Genomic DNA, 21,196 nt, shown 5'->3' on the forward strand with positions numbered 1-21,196 from the left:
GGAAAAAAGGCTGGTCAGACTTTTATAGTGGTCAGGGGGCTGGTTCTTATTAAATCTGGCCAAGGGAATCCAGAATAGCTCTGACCACCCAAGAAGAGGGACTATAAGAGATCTTGAATTCATTTCAAACCGGGACGAGAATGATTAAACCACTTTTAATCAGCTGTTGTCCTCCTACAGCCTTTTCTCATCTCTTTCCATTCGCTCATTCCTCTCAGGAGCAAGTGAAACTGCTGACACCCTGTTTCAAGAAGTGTTGGGAAGAAAGGACAAGGCCGACTCCACACGCAACGCTCTCAATGTCCTCCAGAGATTCAAATTTCTGTTTAACTTGCCACTCAACATAGAACGCAACATCCAGAAGGTGGCATCCTCCATACATATACACGCACCTTTTTTAATGCTTTTTCCTACACACTACGGTTCAACAGTTTATGTATTTATTTAAAAGTCATATATTTATTCAGTAAGGAAACATTAAATTGATCAAACATGACAGTAAAGACTTTTACATTTTTACAAAAAAACAAAAAAACAAATGCTGTTCCTTTGAAACATTTGTTTATCAAAGGATTTATGTATCAGTTTCCACAAAGAACTGTTTTCAATATTGATAATCATATAAAAGGTTTGTTTCTTGAATACCACATTTTCAGAATGATTTCTAAAGGAAATCAATGGACAATGGTGACTGGAGTAATTACTACTAAATATAATAATACAAAATTAAAATATATTAAAATATATTAATATAAAAAACAGTTCTTTTAAATTGTAATGGTATTATCACAATATGTGACCCTGGAGCACATGACCAGTCAGGCCGCACAGGTATATTTGTAGCAATAGACAAAAATACTTTGCATGCCATGGGTCAGCATTATCAATTTTTCTTTTATGCCAAAAATCATGTTTCATGAAGATATTTTGTACATTTCCTACCATAAATATATATCAAAACTTTATTTTTGATTAGTAATATGCATTGCTAAGAATTTCAATTGGACAACTTAAAAGGCGATTTTCTCAATATTTAGATTTTATTTTATTCCACATTTTCAAATAGTCAGTAGTTTTCCTGTCCTAACAAACCATACATCAATGGAAACATTTTTTAGAAGATGTATAAATCTCAATTAAAAAAAAATTGGTCCAGTTTTGTGGTCCATATTTCACAAGTATTCTAAGTATTTTTGATCAGAAAACTGCAGCAGATGTGACTTCTTTTAAAAACATTGCAATAGCTTACCATCCCCAAACTTTTGAACAATAGTTTATACACTCGATATGATACATACAAATGATCTCTGAATGTTAAACTTCCTGTGTATGTGTGTATGTTTTCCTTCTAGGGCGATTATGACGTTGTTATCAATGATTATGAGAAAGCCAAATCTCTGTTTGGGAACACAGAGGTCCCAGTCTTTAAGAAAGGTGATCTGACTTTCATTGATGATGGCTCATAACTTATGTTAATGTGACACGCATCCTCTTATATACATTCACATTAGCTGGAGTGCTGTGTAAATGTTAAGAAAGATTGTCTGCATATGTGTTTGTAGTGTATTCGGAGGTGGAGACGCGGATCGAAGCCCTGAGGAAACTGCTTTTGGATAAACTTCTGGAGACGCCATCCACTCTACATGATCAGAAACGCTATATCAGGTGAGGGACAAGCAACTTGCAAAGAATGACTGCAACTGCATTTCTAACAGAACGGAAATAACAGTGACAAAAAAATATTAATATAAAAAAATTTATGAGTGCTTCTTGGTGCCAGGGACCCTCAAATATGCATAAAAATAAAATCAAGTAAAGACCCATACTGTGTGGAAAAAGTACATTTCAAAATGTAAATTTTAATTATAAATGGATTTTATATTTTATTTTGTCATTTTTACTTGTCATTGTGTGAGGGGTTTAAGGGGGTTCTGAAAAAGACCCAGTTATATTGATCTAATGATTTCCTCTCTTTTACTCAAGATATCTGTCAGATCTACATGCTCCAGGTGACCCGGCGTGGAAATGTATAGTCGCTCAACACAAGTGGATCCTGCAGCTGATGCAAAACTGTAAAGAAGATTTTATCAAAGAGCAGAAAGGTACACACACACACACGGAGCTAGTCTGAAATAAATTGATAGTTCCTCCACAGCTCCGAAGAGTGAAAGCAGTGTGTGTGTTCTGCCCTGTGTGTGTGTGTGTTTAGATAGAGAACAGCCCGTGTGTGGTCTGGTCATGACCCTATAGAGAACAGGAAGTCTACAGAGCGCTGTAGTGTGGCAGAGCTGAGGGGGGGTTTGCTGTAGAGAGAGACAGACATCGGGGAATACAAGAAGAGAGAGGAGCATAGATAAACACAGGAGATGATTGGACACCTGGATCAACACCAGCACTCATTTTTTATCAAAAGAAAGATAGTAAATGTCCAAGTGGCTAAATGGTATTCATCTTTATCTGTGAGAGAGAAACATGACATTTGAACACTATCTGGACATATTGAATGTTTCAGACTACATCAACAATTTAATCAAGACCCAGGAAGAAGTCCAGAAAGCCCTTTATTGCCATCTACTGTCAGAGAAGAGCTACTGCACCGTACATACCAGTTTGTCTTTGCTGGTAATGAAAAGATTGCCGATTTGAACCTTACTACAGGGTGATTGTCCTATTATAAGTGTTTTGAAAGTCATTTTGGATAAGCTTTTGCCTCATGCTTTGCACTCAAATCAAAGTGAAAGAAAAAAAGAAATAGTGTAGCATCATCTAGACCAGTGTTTCCTCATAAGCAAGGCTCAAATCTGCCTTCATCAACATCAGACCAGAAATGTTTCTTTTAATTCGAGCATGAATTGTCACTCTTAACTGACTGATATATATCAGCCATGTGACGGGTTAAATGAAACCCTTCACTTTTATAAAGGTGATTCATTATTTAATGCTGACATATGTAGATGAACATTCATCGTGTCTCTCTGTGTCAGTGGGAGGTGTTGGTTTAGAGATGGATCGGTCCTCAGCTCTGAACAGGATCAGCCTCCCAGCTCCGGTGAAGAGAGGAGGCAGCTTCCAGACACCTAAAGATGACTGTGAGTACAAACACAGAATGATACAAACAATACATTATTAAATGTTTCTGAAGGATCATGTGCTGCTGAAAAATTCAGCTTTGCCATCAAATGCATAAAGTACGTTTTGCATTATATTAAAATACAAAACTGTTCTTGCATTCAAATTAATTATAGTTTGTACTGTTTTTCAGTAGTACTGTCTTCCAAAAACATTTAAAAAAAAAATTCTAATTTTATATACAGATGTTATATACAGTGTGTATATAAAATTATGGAAAATTTTCTGATTTACTGTGATTTTGTTGCTTTTGTGTGCAATTTCACTTTCAGTTAAGTCAAAAATGATTTGACGTTTGAAACTGAGCCTAGCTGTGAGTTGTGAAACTCATAGAAAAATCACTGTCAGCTGTTTCATTTCAGCAGCAGAATACAGCTGTCTTCCTAAAATGATTTCATACATATTTTCTCAGCGTGGCACTATAAGAGTCCTCAGCAGGTGAGGTTTGTGGAGAAGCTCTCAGATGTGGTTATCAGCCAGCTGCCCAACTTCTGGAAACTCTGGATCTCTTACGTCAATGGCAGCCTTTTCAGTGAGGTAGATACACAGACAAAGACACTTCAGGAGTGTTAGAAACAAGGGCTAGTGGAATTATGTTTTGATTACATACTCGGTGACTCATGGTGACTGTGTTGTCTTGGACAGACGGGAGAGAAGTCTGGTCAAGTGGAGAAGTTAAAGAAGAACGCCCGGCAAAGACAGAATGACTTTAAGGTCAGTAAAGCAGCTGGAATGGTTTTGTTCATGTAGTCTTGAGATTAAGTGTGTGCGCATGAGCCACTGGGATTTAAGACCAATGATGCAACAAAATTTCTGAAACCGAAAATATTTGGCCCAAAAATTAATTTTCAGTTTCGGCTGAAACCGTTTAGAGGCTGAAATCATTGACCGAAACTGTGGTGTATAATCTGTTTCTTCCATACCACATTTTGACTGTTTCATGTACAGGTGAACATGTCAGCTGCGTGGGCGCTAGGGCTGGATTGACGATATAAAAATATACATTTCCCGTTCATTTGCATTTTGATGAACCAAGGTCTTAGTTATAGCACAGAATAAGCATGAATTAACACAAGTAGGTATGTCGAAAAGCACAATATTTATTGTGAATAAAGTTGTCTTTAAAATATATTTTTTCATAGTCACCATGTAAATATTTTAATTTCGCCAAAAACGTTTTTTTATTAAAAAGTATATTATTACAAAGTTGATATAAATATTGCCTTTTGTGCAATTTCAGTGTTTATATATAACTCCGCTTTTATTCGAGTGTTGATCTGGTAAGTGCTGTTTTCTTTGCGTAATGGGTTTGGCACATTTGATTGTGTTTAGGGCATGATTGAGGAGGTGACCCGTCGTTTGGTGCAGTTGGTTCGAGGGGCTCTGTTACCCTCCTCTCTCACTGAGCTGCAGCTGAGGCAGTACGGAGGCTGGGACACCAAAACCCCTCTCAGTGGAGCCTGGCTCACTCAGGTCATCCACACCGTCAGGTTTGTATTAAAAATGTAGCAATTAGTAATCGGTCAAAATGAAAATTCATGGCCAAAAACTAATTTGCTAATTGCATACTCTTCTGTAGTCTTAAAGGGATAGATAAAAGGATCATGTCATTCCAAACCTGCACAGCTTTCTTTCTTCTATAGAGCACAAAAGAAAATATTTTAAGAAATCTCTGTTTTGTTTTGTCTGCCCATACGGTGAATGACAATGGTGGCCTAAAGTGTTTGATTACCAAATTTTATATATATATAGGTAAACCTTTAAGAAAGTTTGTTGTGCTGTTACGTTCATCTGTTTCATGTCAACTTGATTTTTTTCAATTCAGTCATCTTTATCATTTACATTTACATTAGATCAAGCAAAACCAGGATCACTGCAAAAGTTGTTGTTTTTTTCCCTTTCATTGGCAGAAATTTTGGTCAATCCTTAGTAGGAAGGATTTATATTCATCCTTTACTTGTATTTTCAAATAAAGCTGATTTGGCTTTCTCTCTTAGGTTAAGTCATGAAGCTCTGTCAGCTTTAGAGATTCCTAATGACCTGCTGCAGGTGATTCAGGATTTACTGCAGGATCTGCGTGTGCACTGCCTGCTGACCTCGCTACAGCACACTGAAGACGGTAAAACTATTCACCGAGCTTTCGCCAATGTCTTGGTTTCAATTCAGGCAAACAATGGCAAATGAGATTTGGGAGCTGTTCTTCAGAACATTTGGTTAAAATGACTTGCAGATAAGATTACAACACTGATCATCTCAAGATGGACTGGCTGAAATTTCAGTCTGTCACTAATGATGATTGCTCCAGATGAACACAACAGAGGGAGCTCTAGAGCTCTCATCTAAATGTATTTTCATTCAAGTTCAGAATGAACAGCTCATTAGTTATTTTAGGGATGCTCTAGTGAACTATACTTTTATTCATAGAATTAACCATAGATTTATTGGCTACATAAATAAAAACTAAATTTTTAGTAGCCGAACTAAAATCTTCGGATATTTTACAAAATCTCACAAAAATGCAGAAATCCCTGTATCTTTTCTCTTTTTTTTTTTTCTTTTTTTTTTTTTGCAAAATACAGCTGTGAATTCTGCTGTCTATCAATATGATTTCGACTTATAAATCATATTGATATTGATATTATTTATATATATATATATATATATATATATATATATATATATATATATATACATACATACAAACATACAGGTGCATCTCAATAAATTAGAATGTTGTGGAAAAGTTCATTTATTTCAGTAATTCAACTCAAATTGTGAAACTCGTGTATTAAATAAATTCAGTGCACACAGACTGAAGTAGTTTAAGTCTTTGGTTCTTTTAACCAAAACAACTTTTGGTGGTTTTGGCAGTGTGGGCAGGTGCCAAATCCTGCTGGAAAATGAAATCAGCATCTTCACAAAGCTGGTCAGCAGAAGGAAGCATGAAGTGCTCCAAAATTTCTTGGTTAACGGCTGCAGTGACTTCGGTTTTCAAAAAACACAATGGACCAACACCAGCAGATGACATTGCACCCCAAATCATCACAGACTGTGAAAACTTAACACTGGACTTCAAGCAACTTGGGCAATGAGTTTCTCCACCCTTCCTCCAGACTCTAGGACCTTGGTTTCCAAATAAAATACAAAACTTGCTCTCATCTGAAAAGAGTGAATTAGTGGGGTTTTGTTAAATGTGAGCCAAAATCATCACAATTAAAGTAACCAAAGACTTAAAATACTTCAGTCTGTGTGCACTGAATTTAATACACGAGTTTCACAATTTGAGTTGAATTTCTGAAATAAATGAACTAAATAAACTAATTTATTCAGATGCCCCTTTATATATATGTTTTATAGTTGTATTTTGCTGTACATTTGTAACCAATAAGCCCACTACTTTTTCAAAAGACTAGCTTTCAGAGTTAAAATAGTTTCCTTTATACTGATGTTGAGGGAATGGGAGAAGAGTTTAAATGTTTTGCTTGAATAATTAATATTAATTATAATTTAATAATATTAAACTTTGTGTTGTTGGGTTTTTTTTTAGACGTAAAGAGACTTGCAGAAAAAGAAGACTGGGTTGTGGACAACGAAGGAATCACATCACTAGTACATGTTTTATACTTTTATTATATTATAATTAGTTCATTGTAAAAAGGTGAATATCAGAAAGCTAAGGATAAATGGTGTGTCTGTTTCAGCCGGCCCAGTTTGAGCAGTGTATGGTTCAGATGCTGCAGTCTCTTAAGGAGCCCATGGAATGTAAACCCGGAGAGATCAATGTACAAACATTCACACAACACTCATCCTCTACCCTTCCACTAAGACATTATATGAAGAGTGATCTGTAATATCTGTCTGTTGTTGTTTTTGTTTGTTTTTTTGTCCTCAGATCTTAAATCTGGATGTGGTTCAGGACAAAGCTTGTGAACAGTGTGTTTCTATCATGAAGGTACTGCGTGTTGTTTTTTGTGTATGTTGGGATTTGTAAATATAATCATGCTATATAAAAAGAATTTGTATGTCTCCACTTGGTTTAGGTCTTTATTAAGTGCCTCGAACAGCTCAGCACCAAGACTGATGGAGACATCGACACCTCTCAGTGAGATTCATTTTTTACAAAGTTCATTATATACTATGAAGTTTATACCATTTCAACACTAATTTTGATTTCATTTTCAAATCTCGGGTGTTGTAAAATTCTGTAAAAATATTTGTTAAATAAGATATATACAGAAAAAAAAATATGTATGTATGTATATATATATATATATATATATATATATATATATATATATATATATATATATACAGTATTGTTCAAAATAATAGCAGTACAATGTGACTAACCAGAATAATCAAGGTTTTTCGTATATTTTTTTATTGCTACGTGGCAAACAAGTTACCAGTAGGTTCAGTAGATTCTCAGAAAACAAATGAGACCCAGCATTCATGATATGCACGCTCTTAAGGCTGTGCAATTGGGCAATTAGTTGAAAGGGGTGTGTTCAAAAAAATAGCAGTGTGGCATTAAATCACTGAGGTCATCAATTTTGTGAAGAAACAGGTGTGAATCAGGTGGCCCCTATTTAAGGATGAAGCCAACACTTGTTGAACATGCATTTGAAAGCTGAGGAAAATGGGTCGTTCAAGACATTGTTCAGAAGAACAGCGTACTTTGATTAAAAAGTTGATTAGAGAGGGGAAAACCTATAAAGAGGTGCAAAAAAATGATAGGCTGTTCAGCTAAAATGATCTCCAATGCCTTAAAATGGAGAGCAAAACCAGAGAGACGTGGAAGAAAACGGAAGACAACCATCAAAATGGATAGAAGAATAACCAGAATGGCAAAGGCTCAGCCAATGATCACCTCCAGGATGATCAAAGACAGTCTGGAGTTACCTGTAAGTACTGTGACAGTTAGAAGACGTCTGTGTGAAGCTAATCTATTTTCAAGAATCCCCCGCAAAGTCCCTCTGTTAAAAAAAAGGCATGTGCAGAAGAGGTTACAATTTGCCAAAGAACACATCAACTGGCCTAAAGAGAAATGGAGGGAGAGTAAAATTGTTCTTTTTGGGTCCAAGGGCCACAGGCAGTTTGTGAGACGACCCCCAAACTCTGAATTCAAGCCACAGTACACAGTGAAGACAGTGAAGCATGGAGGTGCAAGCATCATGATATGGGCATGTTTCTCCTATATGGTGTTGGGCCTATTTATCGCATACCAGGGATCATGGATCAGTTTGCATATGTTAAAATACTTGAAGAGGTCATGTTGCCCTATGCTGAAGAGGACATGCCCTTGAAATGGTTGTTTCAACAAGACAATGACCCAAAACACACTAGTAAACGGGCAAAGTCTTGGTTCCAAACCAACAAAATTAATGTTATGGAGTGGCCAGCCCAATCTCCAGACCTTAATCCAATTGAGAACTTGTGGGGTGATATCAAAAATGCTGTTTCTGAAGCAAAACCAAGAAATGTGAATGAATTGTGGAATGTTGTTAAAGAATCATGGAGTGGAATAACAGCTGAGAGGTGCCACAAGTTGGTTGACTCCATGCCACACAGATGTCAAGCAGTTTTGAAAAACTGTGGTCATACAACTAAATATTAGTTTAGTGATTCACAGGATTGCTAAATCCCAGAAAAAAAAAATGTTTGTACAAAATAGTTTTGAGTTTGTACAGTCAAAGGTAGACACTGCTATTTTTTTGAACACACCCCTTTCAACTAATTGCCCAATTGCACAGCCTTAAGAGCGTGCATATCATGAATGCTGGGTCTTGTTTGTTTTCTGACAATCTACTGAACCTACTGGTAACTTGTTTGCCACGTAGCAATAAAAAATATACTAAAAACCTTGATTATTCTGGTTAGTCACATTGTACTGCTATTATTTTGAACAATACTGTATATATATATATATATATATATATATATATATATATATATATATATATATATAAATACATACATACATATATAGTTTCTTGGCTGATGGGAGGGGAAACTTTTGCGGGTGATTTACTGATTTTACTAAGGTGCACATTAAAGAACACAGACTCAACATCTCATTTCCATAATAACCAGCGCAGTCTACTAAGAGCAGCGCATATTACCTCCTGCTTTAAGACATGCTTTTTTTGGGGCGTTAAATAATGGCTGCAGTAAATATCATTGCATGATTCATTTAAATACTTTCCTCCGATAAATTTGCTGATCGAAAGGGAAACTCCTACAAATGCATGTTCAGTAGAGTGAGTCACAAAAATAACTCTGTCCATGCCTTTTCAGCGCTAATTTCCCACTGCGTGTCTTTAGTAATTCCTGACAGTAGTTTTTTTTAAGCCAAATTAGGTTTGCGCTGACTCAAGCTGATAGTAAATCTGGCCCATTGTCTTTATGAACTAAATTACATTTTTTTAGTATTTTTAAAAATACTTGGATCCAGACAAAAATGTGTCATGTCACTGGGCCATATATATATATCTTTAGGCTGAATGTTTAAAGTTTTCAGTGGGCATATAATATCAAGGTCTTCCTCTTTCAGTTTGTCTGTGGAGTTGTCCTCACCTGATCTTTTTGGAAGCATCCAAGAAGATTTCAGTTCAAAACCAGTAAGGCCATTTTTACCCCCTTATCCTAATTTCCAACTTTGTCTGTGTCCATCTCATCTTTCTCTCTATTCACACTTATAATGCATATTTAAAAAAAATACTGTTTTATAAAATACATACAGGTTATTTCAGTATTCATATAAAATAACATGTAATTGTGGCCTAGCAGTTAGCACATCAAGCTGTGGTGCTCATATGGAGAAACAGGTTTGAATCTGACTTGAGTTCTCATTACATCCCTCCCTCATCACTTTTTTTGACAATACACTTTCACTGTTAATATAAATGTCAAAAAATGGCCACATAAATAAATTGCAGTATGTGTGAACCGATTAACTGGTTACTACATCATGTAGCCCTGTGTGGTATTTTATTCACAGTAAACTGCAGAGGTGGATGTGACTGTATGTGACAGGATATTTGAGTACAGAGAATAGGAAGTGAGTGTAGATAACCGCTGCCTTCACACTGCTCTGACATGTTCAGCTCTTCACCTTATTTTAAACGACTAGGCACTGACTGAAATCCAAATGACACTGTGTCCATGTGTAGTATCAGAACTAGAGTCTCAGTATTACTGAAAGCTGAAAACCTTGTAGATTAAAAAGACTGAGAGCGAGAGATAGAGAGAAACCAGGTAACGAGGCCATGTGTTTAAAAATGATCAAAACGAAACCTTGTTGATTGAAGATATTCACAGACCTCAAGTAACCTTGAAGTGCTTCCTCTCTTCATTTAATCCCTTCTTTTGTGCTTATTTAGTAATGCTGTGTGAATGTGTGTGTGTGCAAATATGCTTGAGTAAAAGTTTAAAGCCCACAAATAGAGTTTACAGTAAACCAAAGCACATTTAGTACCTTACTGATGCTTAAGTTAGATTAAAAATTGGCCTGATTACTTTACATTAGATACAAAATTTCAAAGCAAATAAGCATTAAAATGCCAGACATCGTCTAAGAACAAACTTCAGTTTTTTGAGCCAATTCTTTATATGCTATTTTTACAACTAACTGGTCATGAAGGGGCATTTTTAGTCTCCATATAAAGTCACTTCCCTTACGATTGCACAGGTGTCCTAACAGAGCAGCCACAGGTGCACTTCATCATATCAACTATGTACCTTCCACTAACATTTAGCAACCAGAAAGTATGCAAATATTTTTATTTTTTTTGCAGATGTTGAACTATACATATGATGTTGCTTTGTAATTTGACATTTTGGTTAAAGTATTTGCACTATATTTCAAATAAATGCCATTTGGTTTAATATTTAATCATAAAGTGCAAAAAAAAAGAAAAAAAAAGAAAAATGTATATGCCTTGTGGGGCCACTGTATTTTTTGTTTGTGTTTGTGTTAAAAAACCCTTTTCCTGAGAAAACATCCTGTGTTCCGTTATGGATGCCTTTGTCACAGTTTCCATCTGCAACACAGCAAACATTCAAACATCACGCACAAGAGTCATGTGTTGTGAAAAACAGCAGCTTTCTCTTCAGAGAGCACAATGCAGCAGCCGCTCTCATGGGGTTTCCCCTCGTCTGCAGTGGAAGAGCTGCAGGTTTCCCCTCTATCTCTCTCTTTTTCTCTGTTTTACTCTCTCCTTCACAGACTGGTTTATGGTTAAGTTAAGGCACAGACATAGCCAGTCATATCTACAATAGTATTGATTCACACACTCAGACTATTTCTTGTTCATGTGTGTGTATATATATATATATATATATATATATATATATGTGTGTGTGTGTGTGTGTGTGTGTGTGTGTGTGTGTGTGTGTGTGTGTGTGTGTGTTCAAGTAAGGTTTTTTTTTTAAATGTCTCTTATGCTCACCAAGGCTGCATTTATTGCATAATAAATACATTTAAAATAACTTGCTCTCTATTTGAAAATATTTTTCTAAAATATCACTCTTGTGATGGCAAGGTTCCAGTCTTAAGTGTCCCAAGATCCTTCAGAAATTATTCTAATACAACTTAATGCTAAAATCCCTCTATATATGTTGATTGCAAAAGTTGCTGTGTGTGTTTGTTCTGGCCCATGTAGGAGCAACGTCTCCTCATCATCCTGAGTAACTGTCAGTATCTGGAGAGACACACGTTTCTCAATCTGGCTGAGCACCTGGAGAAGAACGGCTTCACCACTGCAGAGAAGATCATAAGGGTACACAAACACATGCACACTTCCCCTTTACTCCGGTCCACAGTTGGCATTTTCTTTTTTCTAAATGATAACAGATGTGTTTCCAATGTATGTATCTTTCACTGAAGTGAGAATGACTCACTTAGATTGAGGAGAAGCTCAAGGGTTTTTCATAGTGGCATTGCAACACACTCACCCTAAGTGGCTTTTGCGCCGTGCAGAGGAGAGGGTGAAGCCCTCGCGAAAGGTTATGGTTGGCCTTTCCAGTAAATGCAGATCGTAGTGAATCAGTGTGATCGTCTCAAAGGGTTTGTGTAGATCGGTGAAGTGCAATGAGAACACACTTTGCATTGCAGCTTTCAGAGAGATTTAACTCTGAATAAGAACTTGATAACTCACCGGAGAGTTTTATTAGATGATCATAAAGTGATTCTGACATATTTATCCTGGTACAGACAAGAAAAAAGAGTAACACTTTAGAATAAGGTTCCATTAGTTAATGTTAGTTAACTACTTTCGTTAACATGAACTAAGCAAGAACAATCCTTCTACAGCATTTATAAGTCTTAGTTCATGTTAATTTCAACATTTACTAATGCATTATTTAAATCAAAAGTTGTGCTTGTTAACATTAGTTAATGCACTGTGAATTACCATGAACTAACAATGAATAACTGTATTTTCATTAACTAACATTAACGAAGATGAATAAATACAGTAATAAATGTATTATTCATTGTTTGTTCATGTTAATTAATACATTAACTAACATTAACTAATGGAACCTTATTCTAAAGTGTTACCGAAAAAAGCATTGATTATAAACTGTGCATTAAAGGAGTTTTCAAAATGATTTAGCGCTGCATCGATATTGTTAATTATGATAAAGGATTTGAACAAACCCTTTACTCTAAAATCAGGTTTACACTGACAGTGACCGTTAGCAGAGATTAACTTCATACATGTAGTGAAGCAGAGGAGTAGCTACAAGTGTGAGTGCAGAAAGGGATCTGCCTTGACTGAGTGGGGTTGATCCACCTACTAGAAACCAGCAGCCCAGACAACTGGCCCTGATTTAATTGCTGATTTTAAAACCACCGCTTTAGAAGTTAGTATTCAATTTCATTATATTTGTTTCAAACTGGGAAAAAAATGTTTTTCCACCCAGTATTTTGTCTTGTTGTCCAGTGCAAATATATAAACCTTCTTAAATCAACATACATTTACATCATACATTTATACGTTTACTTAAGCATTTAGATACAAGACTACTTAAGATTTTACATCTTGTTTTTCTGAAAACTGTATCAAAATCACAGGACAAATCTGCAGAATATCTGAAAATGGGGTAAGAAAAATAAATCTTATCCTTTTTTAAGTTTAAAGTTACTTAATTTTTGATACGTTTTTCAAAAAACAAAGCCTGTAATCTTATGTCGTTTTGCTTCTCATGTGACTGTATTAAATACGTTTATACTTGAAAATAAGACATTTTTATTTAATTATTTTGCAGCATACACATACGATTAAACTGTGTTTTGTATGAATGGTTCGGACTGAAGATATTTTTTTTACCTGGTGGATCTTTAACAGGAGCAAAACTCAGGAATCAGAATATCCTAAGGGATTGGACAGGAACTGCTTAGCAACACAACAGAACACTCAGAACATCAAATAACAACAATCTTGCAACCATGCACAAACTGCAGGTGTTTTGCATGGGCAAGGCTTTTTATTTTCTTCAAAATATGTCAAAGTCTAGTTAAAAAAAGTCTAGTTTTTTTTACTGAGTTCCGAGAGATTTTGTCCCTTTTGACATGGTGCTTTCCATTCTGGTTTTTGAGGACTTCCCTAAAGTTCAACCCACATCAGAATGATGGACATGCATGAGTGGTCTTTACTCATTCTGCAACAAAGTGTGTGATGTTAATAGTTTCTAGTCACATGCACTTTTTGTATGATATGGGGTTTTTGATTAAACTGATTGCATGATCATGTTTTTTAGGTCAGCATAGAGGCGTTGAGACAGCTGGACGAATATCTGTTTGAGACGTACATTGAGAAAAAATCAGATCCTATCGTCGGCTCTCTGGAGCCTGGCATTTATGCAGGATACTTTGACTGGAAGGACTGCCTGCCACCTACAGGTAACACACACCTCAGTCATGTAACCTGTATGTTGAGAACACTCTGTGGACCTTTCTGAAAGACTTTGCCTGTTTGAAACACCATCACCATGGAGATAGTACTAATATAGAAAGTTACACAAACACTTTTGCTAGTCTTTATTCTGTAGTTTCAGTCTGCCATCATTGCTTTTATATCAGTTTCAGTCATGGTAGAGAGAGAGAGAGAGAGAGAGAGCGTGTGTGTGCGTGTGTGTGTGTGCGTGTGTGTGTGTGTGTGTGTGTGTGTGTGTTTAGTAGGATTGGGTCTGTTGGTCCACACTTAACTAAATGCTTTTGGTTATGTGAATCATTTGTGAACTTGCAAAAACTTTTTCCTGCTTCTGAGACATTATAAGACGAACTTGTTGAACTGTATGAAACCAGCCCCATTATACTTCACCACTGCTCTGATTTAGCTCCCAGTCCGTTTCAAAAATCATTAAGCTCCCATTATGTTATTAAACTATAATGTACACTACTGTTCAAAAGTTTGGGATCAATAAGATTTTTTAAATGCTTTCATTCAGAAAGGGTGCATTATATTGATCAAAAATGAGAGTGAGACATGTTGCAAAAGTTTTGTTTTAAATATTTTATGAAAGAATCCTGTAAAAAGTATTATGGTTTCCACAAACTATGTTGCAGCACAACTGTTTTCAACATTGATGTTTCTTGAGCCCCAAATCAGAATATTAGAATGATTTCTGAAGGATCATGTCGGAGTAAATTACACTTTTAAAGTATATTAAAATAGAACACAGTGGCTTTGAATTGTATTCATATTTCACAATATTAATGTTTTTCTGTATCCTATAAATGAACCTAGGTGAGCATAAGAGGCCTCTCCAAAATAGTAACAGAATCTTGCTCACCCCAAACTTTTGAACTATAGTGAAATAATCTCTTTGAAATTATAATTATGAATTATAATGGTATAGAATATAAAATATAACAGCAAATATTTTTGTACTAGAAAAAAAAATATATAACTGTTTATTTTAACTGCTGATTTAATATCAAGTGATTTATATTATTATTCGATTACTAGAGTGACTTATAAATGTGGATGTCACACACATAGAGAACCAAGAAGTGATTACTTAAGCAGTGCAAAGAAAGTAAATAAACATACTGTAAACATTATAAAAATGTAAACATTTGAAATATGTTAAAGGGGATTGTCTTGCTTGACCTCAGTATGGAGGAGGACATTTGCACACAATGTTAGACTTTATCAAATTTCTGACAAGTAGGCGAAACATGTCACACTTGTGAAAAGAAGCTGATAAGATTTTCCTCTCATCTATGTTTCAGATGGTTCCTTACCCTCCTGTTTAAACTTTCTTGAATCTTAAAGAGCAAGACCATGACTCATTGATCTACCTTTTCTTATTCCCACTCTGTCTTTCTGACTCAGGTGTGAGGAGTTACTTGAAGGAGGCTTTGGTCAGCATTATCTCTGTTCATGCTGAGGTGAGATGCTCAAATGTCCGGTCAACAAATCGCTCATCTCTGCTTTAAAAGATACCCTGTTATCTTACACCTTTTCTGTTCCAAAAACTTTTGATCTACTTACATAGACAGCATTTAAAAGCTTTATAGGTACACATTCAATTCTAAAAAGTAGGCAGCAATGGTGTGTTTTAATATAAGGTGTGACAGCATCACATGTCTTTGTGGATAAGATAATCCCAGAATTGAAAGCAACAGGCTTAGTGAAAAAAAAACCATGACAAAGTGCACAGTCAACTGTAAATATACAATACTATTTGGATGGTATAGCTATTTTTTATGAATGTTTGAGTATTTTTTATTTTAATCTAGTTTATTTTAATGTATTTTACTAAAGCGGAATTTTCAGCATCCATATTGGTGAAGTTAATGGACAGAGTCTCCAAGAATCTCAGTTTTTTGCTCTTTCAGGTTTTCACGGTTTCCAAGGAGCTGGTTCCCCGTGTTTTATCAAAGATCATTGAGGCTGTAGCTGAAGAAATGAGCCGTCTGATGCAGTGTGTGTCCTCCTTTAGTAAAAATGGTGCACTGCAGGTACTATACACCCCTCATATACACTTATCAGGACAGCATTTTAGCATTTGATCTTGAAAGGGATTGTTCACCCAAAAATTTAAATTCTGTCATTAATTACTCACTTTCACATTGTTCCAAACCTGTAAGACCTTCGTTCATCTTCAGAACACAAATTACGATATTTTTGATGCATCCCGTGATCTCTCTGAACCTCCCATAGACAGCAAGTGTCCTTACACGATCAAGATCCAGAAATATAGCAAGGACGGCTGTAAAATAATCCAGCTACGTCACACGGATGCATCATTTACATTCAGATCAAAGTGCAAACAACATAGAAAACATATTCCGCATAGCGCAGCTGAGACAGAACAGCAGACGCTGTTTACGTTCAGTGCAAACTCTCCAAAATGGCATTAGGTTGACGCAGAGGAGACAAATTGTTGAATGAAGTCATTATTTCTGCACAAAAAGTATTATTAGGCCTGTTCAATTAATCGCATTCGAATGTCATGCGCATCTCATGAGTAAAGCATGTCCCGTGATTAGTAGTAAATCCCCATCACCTGCTTTCAGATTTAGCGGCTTTTACTACACAGAGGCGTAGTTCACTGACAAGCTAGCCGATATTGTGTTGGAAATCGAATGCGATTCATCTGCGATTATGAGGGCGATTTTGCCTTATTGTCAGTGAACTATGGCTCTGTGTAGTGAATTAATTACACAGCTCTAAGTGTTACGTTTGAACCCCTGATGTCACATGGGTTATTTTACGGATATCCTCGCTATGTTTTTGGACCTTGATCATGTAAGGACACTTGCTGTCTATGTGAGGGTCAGAAAGCTCTCGGATTTCATCAAAAATGTCTTAATTTGTGTTCTGAAGATGAATGGAGGTCTTACGGGTTTGGAACGACATTGAGTAATTAATGACAGAATTTTCATTTTTGGGGGAACTATCCCTTTAAGGTGTTGAAATCCACATAATCATAATTTTCCACTGTCATGAATATTTTTCTCGTTAGGCACGTTTGGAAATCTGTGCGCTGCGAGACGCCATAGAGCCGTACCTCACATCAGAGAGTCGGTAAGAAATAAACACGTTCAACACAGATGTCTTAAGACCATTAAAACCAAAAAGTGTTAGTATGATAACGTGGTGTGTGATGTTGTCTCATGTGTCTCAGCACTAGTTTTAAGCAGGCCTTGGAAGCTCTACCACAGCTACAGAGTGGAACTGATAAGAAGTAAGTTATCACACTAACATTTGGAATTTTCAGTCAAATACATGATGAATGTTATATGTAACACTTTTTAAAACCAATTTTAGTCATCAGAGATGATGATAATTAGAGCTGAGCTCAAATGGCATGCTATGACCTCCAAGTGTATTAAAATTTTTCTCACATGCTACTGATAAATTGCCACGTGTTTAACCACTTTGAGGATGTACGTCATAAATAGCTGAGCAAGTCCTGAAAATATAAAGTACGTCAAAGTATGAAACTGTTAGAACTAGCAGGCTAGCATGGCTTTCTCCGTAGCGACTGAGTGACTGTGTTAAGATGCGTAATTGCAAATGACTTGTAATGGACTTGGAAGCGTCCATTTAATCGAAGATTGTAAACCGATCAGTAATGTTTTAGAATGCATGCCATCATTTTCCAGCCAAAGTGTGTTGATGAATTTGTTGCTGCTGTTATATAAGATGTAAAATTACCAGATATAACTGCTGGTTAAATAAACTTTACTTGTACATTCAAGCAAATATGTATTTTACCTTGCACTACCATTCAAAAGTTTGGGGTTGGTCGTTTGTTTTTCAAGTTTTTACTTTTTTTTTTATTTAATCAAAATACATTTTGGGCCATTACACTATTATACTTTGTTGGTAGTAACATCAATATATATATTTTTTTATAAAAAGTAAAAATGATATGTAAAAATTAATAGCCTGAATGCACTGTAAGTCGCTTTGGATAAAAGCGTCTGCTAAATGCATACATTTAATTTAATGTAATTTAATAAATGTAATGTATTCCTGTGATGCCAAAGCTGAATCTTTAGAAGCCATTACTTCAGTGTCACATGATCCTTTGGAAATCATTCTAATATTCTGATTTCTCAAGAAGCTTTTCTTATTATCATTAATTCTGTTGAAAACAATTGAGCTTCTTAATGTTTTAGCGGAAACCATGACATTTTAACAATGTACTGTCACTGTTTTAGTTGTTTAATGTGTCTTTGCTTCAACTTGCAAATAAGTACATATGTTTTTATTGATGATTTTGTTTATTGAGGGTAAGTTTGGCTTTGTTAATAGTTTGCTAATTTCTTTCCTAAGACATCCCTTTCTTTCTCTTTTCTCAGACTCTTGGAGGAGCTACTGAATAAGTTTAAGAGTAGCATGAAGCTACAGCTTAATTGCTTCAATCCTGCTTCTTTTCAGCCTGTGAAACGATAATCCTTCACCAGCGCCTCTTCGTTGTAACACTAAAGGCCCGTTCACACCAAGCACGATAACGATACAGTTCTAAAAATTGTTCTCAGTATTAAAGAACAGCTAAAAGAACCACCATAACGATAAACGTGCAGATAAACGATATAAGTGGAATCATTTTCAGAACGATTTTTTCCAGCTGATGAACGATACAAACATTGACAGCCAATCAGAATCCATCCTGCTTTAACAAGCGTAGGAATTCAAAAAGGCAGACGCACGTGTGCGTAAAATAAACAGGCGATTTCGTTCGATAGTGTGGATGCTAATATGGTTATCTTTATAGTTATCGTTCTTGGTGTGAACGGGGCTTAAGACACCATTTCATTTTTAAAAAGCATTAAGAAACATTAAAAGTCAATGTAGTGTCACTAATATAGCCTTTTCTATTTCCTGAATTACTCTTGTTTTTGTTAGCTTGTTGTAGCCTGTTGTACTGCTTCATATGCACATTAAAAGCCAAAATAAATCGATGTGCTCTTACACAGTGGCTTTTCTGCAAATGTTAATGTGGAAGACCGTTGCTAAAGTAATTGCCAGGTTTGTGTATTTGTGTGTGTGTGTGTGTGTGTGTGAGGGAGAGTTTTGCTCTTGGTAGATGACACTATTGAGTTCTGAAATGACTCTTGTTCTCATTTTTATTAAGAGAGACGTTTTGTGTTGAAGTCTACTATGACCACACCATCAGCGATTCATGCACACACCCTGACTAGTGTCAGACGGAAAGATACACACCCTGCCCCTCCTCAGCAATGCGGGGTTAATTTTACCTGTCCCAGGAGGAAGTGTTCAGTATTGGGAGGTGTCCTTTACTGTAAACTGCTATTACATGCTGGGTAAGCAAGCACTGGCATATAGTTTAGGAGTTTAAGATAAATCTGACTAACAAGATCGCAAGATTGCCATCAGAAACTCTCCACAATGAAATGAATATTTGTTTTTGCCTTTGTCTCCTCATAACTCATTCCGTTATTTGTGTGAACCCTGAAACTTTTGAGTGTTGTTTGTTGATTTCTATTCTTCTAAATTTAGAGCACTTAACACCCACTCATTTAAGGGAAGCAATCTGACTGAACAGCATCAAAGCCGCATGTGGCACCAGGTGAAAGAGTGGGTGTATTGATCTCAGGCAGTACCGCTTGAGGGAAGTTTTTAATGATTGCACCTTTCCGCTCTGTAGGCAGCGGAAAATGATCCAAAACATGTTTATGTGTAATTGAGAGCAGTAAGCCCATAAACGGTGGAAAACTCGAAGAATTTTTGTTTATGTAAAACCTCATTAAAGTTTCTAAGGACGTTCCTTGCATCCCTAAGCGAACAGTCTCACCCCGTAGCTAGTTTCTAGATGTTTTGACCTAATTAGTTACTTTACATCTGAATTAGGCCGGTCGTAATTGCGTAGTACACCACATTATTCACTATAACTTTAAGGGCAACAAAACAACAATCAGTGAGGCATTCTGGCTGTTTTCATTGAGAAGGAAGAATAAAAAAAGACTTCTGTCAGTCTGCATCTTCCTCTGATGTCATCGAGTTGAGACTGCCTGCCACCATCCTGTCTCCAAACCACAAACACCATCCTGTGTGTGTGTGTGCGCGCTGTCACTCGCTTACACACCACGTATATATTCTCTGCAGATAACATTGCTTCCGCTCAACGTATATGAGGGCTTGACGTCCCACCTGATCCACACACGTTCATGGGGATTCCAGGGTTTGTAGTGGGGGCTGAAAGTGTTCCCCTCCTGCCTCTTATAGTTTTTCTCAGTCGCTTTGGTGCATTTCTCAAATCAGAAATTCAAATCTCAAAACGACTTGTACAACCTCTACATCATCTAGTCATTTGTACACATCATAAAACCAGTTTCTCATTGTTTCAAACAAGTTGCAATTGCTTTGGTACATTTGAGCAGTTAATTATGTTTCCTACATCATCAGTTCCTAATGTCATGCTGCTCAGAATGTATTATATCGTTTTCTGTGCAATAGGACTCTTACCCCTCAAAACATCTAGTCTTTAGTTCATCGTATGAGTCATTGAATGGAAAATGGTTGATCTTGTTGTCATAAACTGCCAAGCACATTATTATTAGACTCTTTGTAAATTTGGCATGAACTGTGCAAGTGAATCTTGACTTTCGGTAATGATAATGATTTCAACCAATGATAAACAATTTCTCTGAAATGCTTGACATGAATCTTCAGTTGGAAAGTATATACTGGATAGACAGAGGGTCACAAAGTAAAAGTGTAGCTGGGAAATTATATCCAATCTCTTTCAATCTGTATCCCACATACAGTAATGTGTAAATTTGTACTTTTGAAATGGATATATGGCCTAAATAAGCATATGGCATACGGTTCAATACAGCAACTGTCATCCAAAAAGTAGCCATAACTTACATCAGGTAATACTAACAAAATGCATTGTTATATTGAAAACATGACTAAGCATTTTGTCTGTGAACAATGACACAAGGACTTTTCAATCTGTTGTCACTGATGTTCATTGACATAAATGCTTACTTTTGAGAGATGAACTAAAGACTTTGAGTAAGTTACAGGCTTTTGCATGTTAATCCATTGTGTGGTGCTGTTTGTACAAATTGTTT

The 21,196-nt window shown here is 36.1% G+C and overlaps 1 protein-coding gene across 1 annotated transcript in view; it reads left to right on the forward strand.

The window, feature by feature from the left end:
- The window catches only part of LOC127983816 (exocyst complex component 2), a 31,856-nt gene extending 12,789 nt beyond the window's left edge, over nucleotides 1-19,067 (forward strand). Inside the window, exons 8-28 of the mRNA XM_052586166.1 lie at nucleotides 219-364; nucleotides 1,353-1,434; nucleotides 1,563-1,665; nucleotides 1,984-2,102; nucleotides 2,985-3,089; nucleotides 3,542-3,666; nucleotides 3,775-3,843; nucleotides 4,462-4,619; nucleotides 5,127-5,248; nucleotides 6,677-6,738; nucleotides 6,831-6,911; nucleotides 7,022-7,081; nucleotides 7,170-7,231; nucleotides 9,683-9,749; nucleotides 11,793-11,909; nucleotides 13,894-14,035; nucleotides 15,474-15,529; nucleotides 15,980-16,102; nucleotides 17,110-17,171; nucleotides 17,272-17,331; nucleotides 18,455-19,067. Of these exons, the coding sequence (XP_052442126.1) occupies nucleotides 219-364; nucleotides 1,353-1,434; nucleotides 1,563-1,665; nucleotides 1,984-2,102; nucleotides 2,985-3,089; nucleotides 3,542-3,666; nucleotides 3,775-3,843; nucleotides 4,462-4,619; nucleotides 5,127-5,248; nucleotides 6,677-6,738; nucleotides 6,831-6,911; nucleotides 7,022-7,081; nucleotides 7,170-7,231; nucleotides 9,683-9,749; nucleotides 11,793-11,909; nucleotides 13,894-14,035; nucleotides 15,474-15,529; nucleotides 15,980-16,102; nucleotides 17,110-17,171; nucleotides 17,272-17,331; nucleotides 18,455-18,548 (2,015 nt within the window). The 3' untranslated portion in view covers nucleotides 18,549-19,067. The remainder of the gene's footprint in view (nucleotides 1-218; nucleotides 365-1,352; nucleotides 1,435-1,562; nucleotides 1,666-1,983; nucleotides 2,103-2,984; nucleotides 3,090-3,541; nucleotides 3,667-3,774; nucleotides 3,844-4,461; nucleotides 4,620-5,126; nucleotides 5,249-6,676; nucleotides 6,739-6,830; nucleotides 6,912-7,021; nucleotides 7,082-7,169; nucleotides 7,232-9,682; nucleotides 9,750-11,792; nucleotides 11,910-13,893; nucleotides 14,036-15,473; nucleotides 15,530-15,979; nucleotides 16,103-17,109; nucleotides 17,172-17,271; nucleotides 17,332-18,454) is intronic.
- The last annotated feature ends 2,129 nt before the right edge of the window (nucleotides 19,068-21,196 follow it).

This window comes from Carassius gibelio, chromosome B20, assembly GCF_023724105.1.
Source record: "Carassius gibelio isolate Cgi1373 ecotype wild population from Czech Republic chromosome B20, carGib1.2-hapl.c, whole genome shotgun sequence".
Classification (NCBI taxonomy): Eukaryota; Metazoa; Chordata; class Actinopteri; order Cypriniformes; family Cyprinidae; genus Carassius; species Carassius gibelio.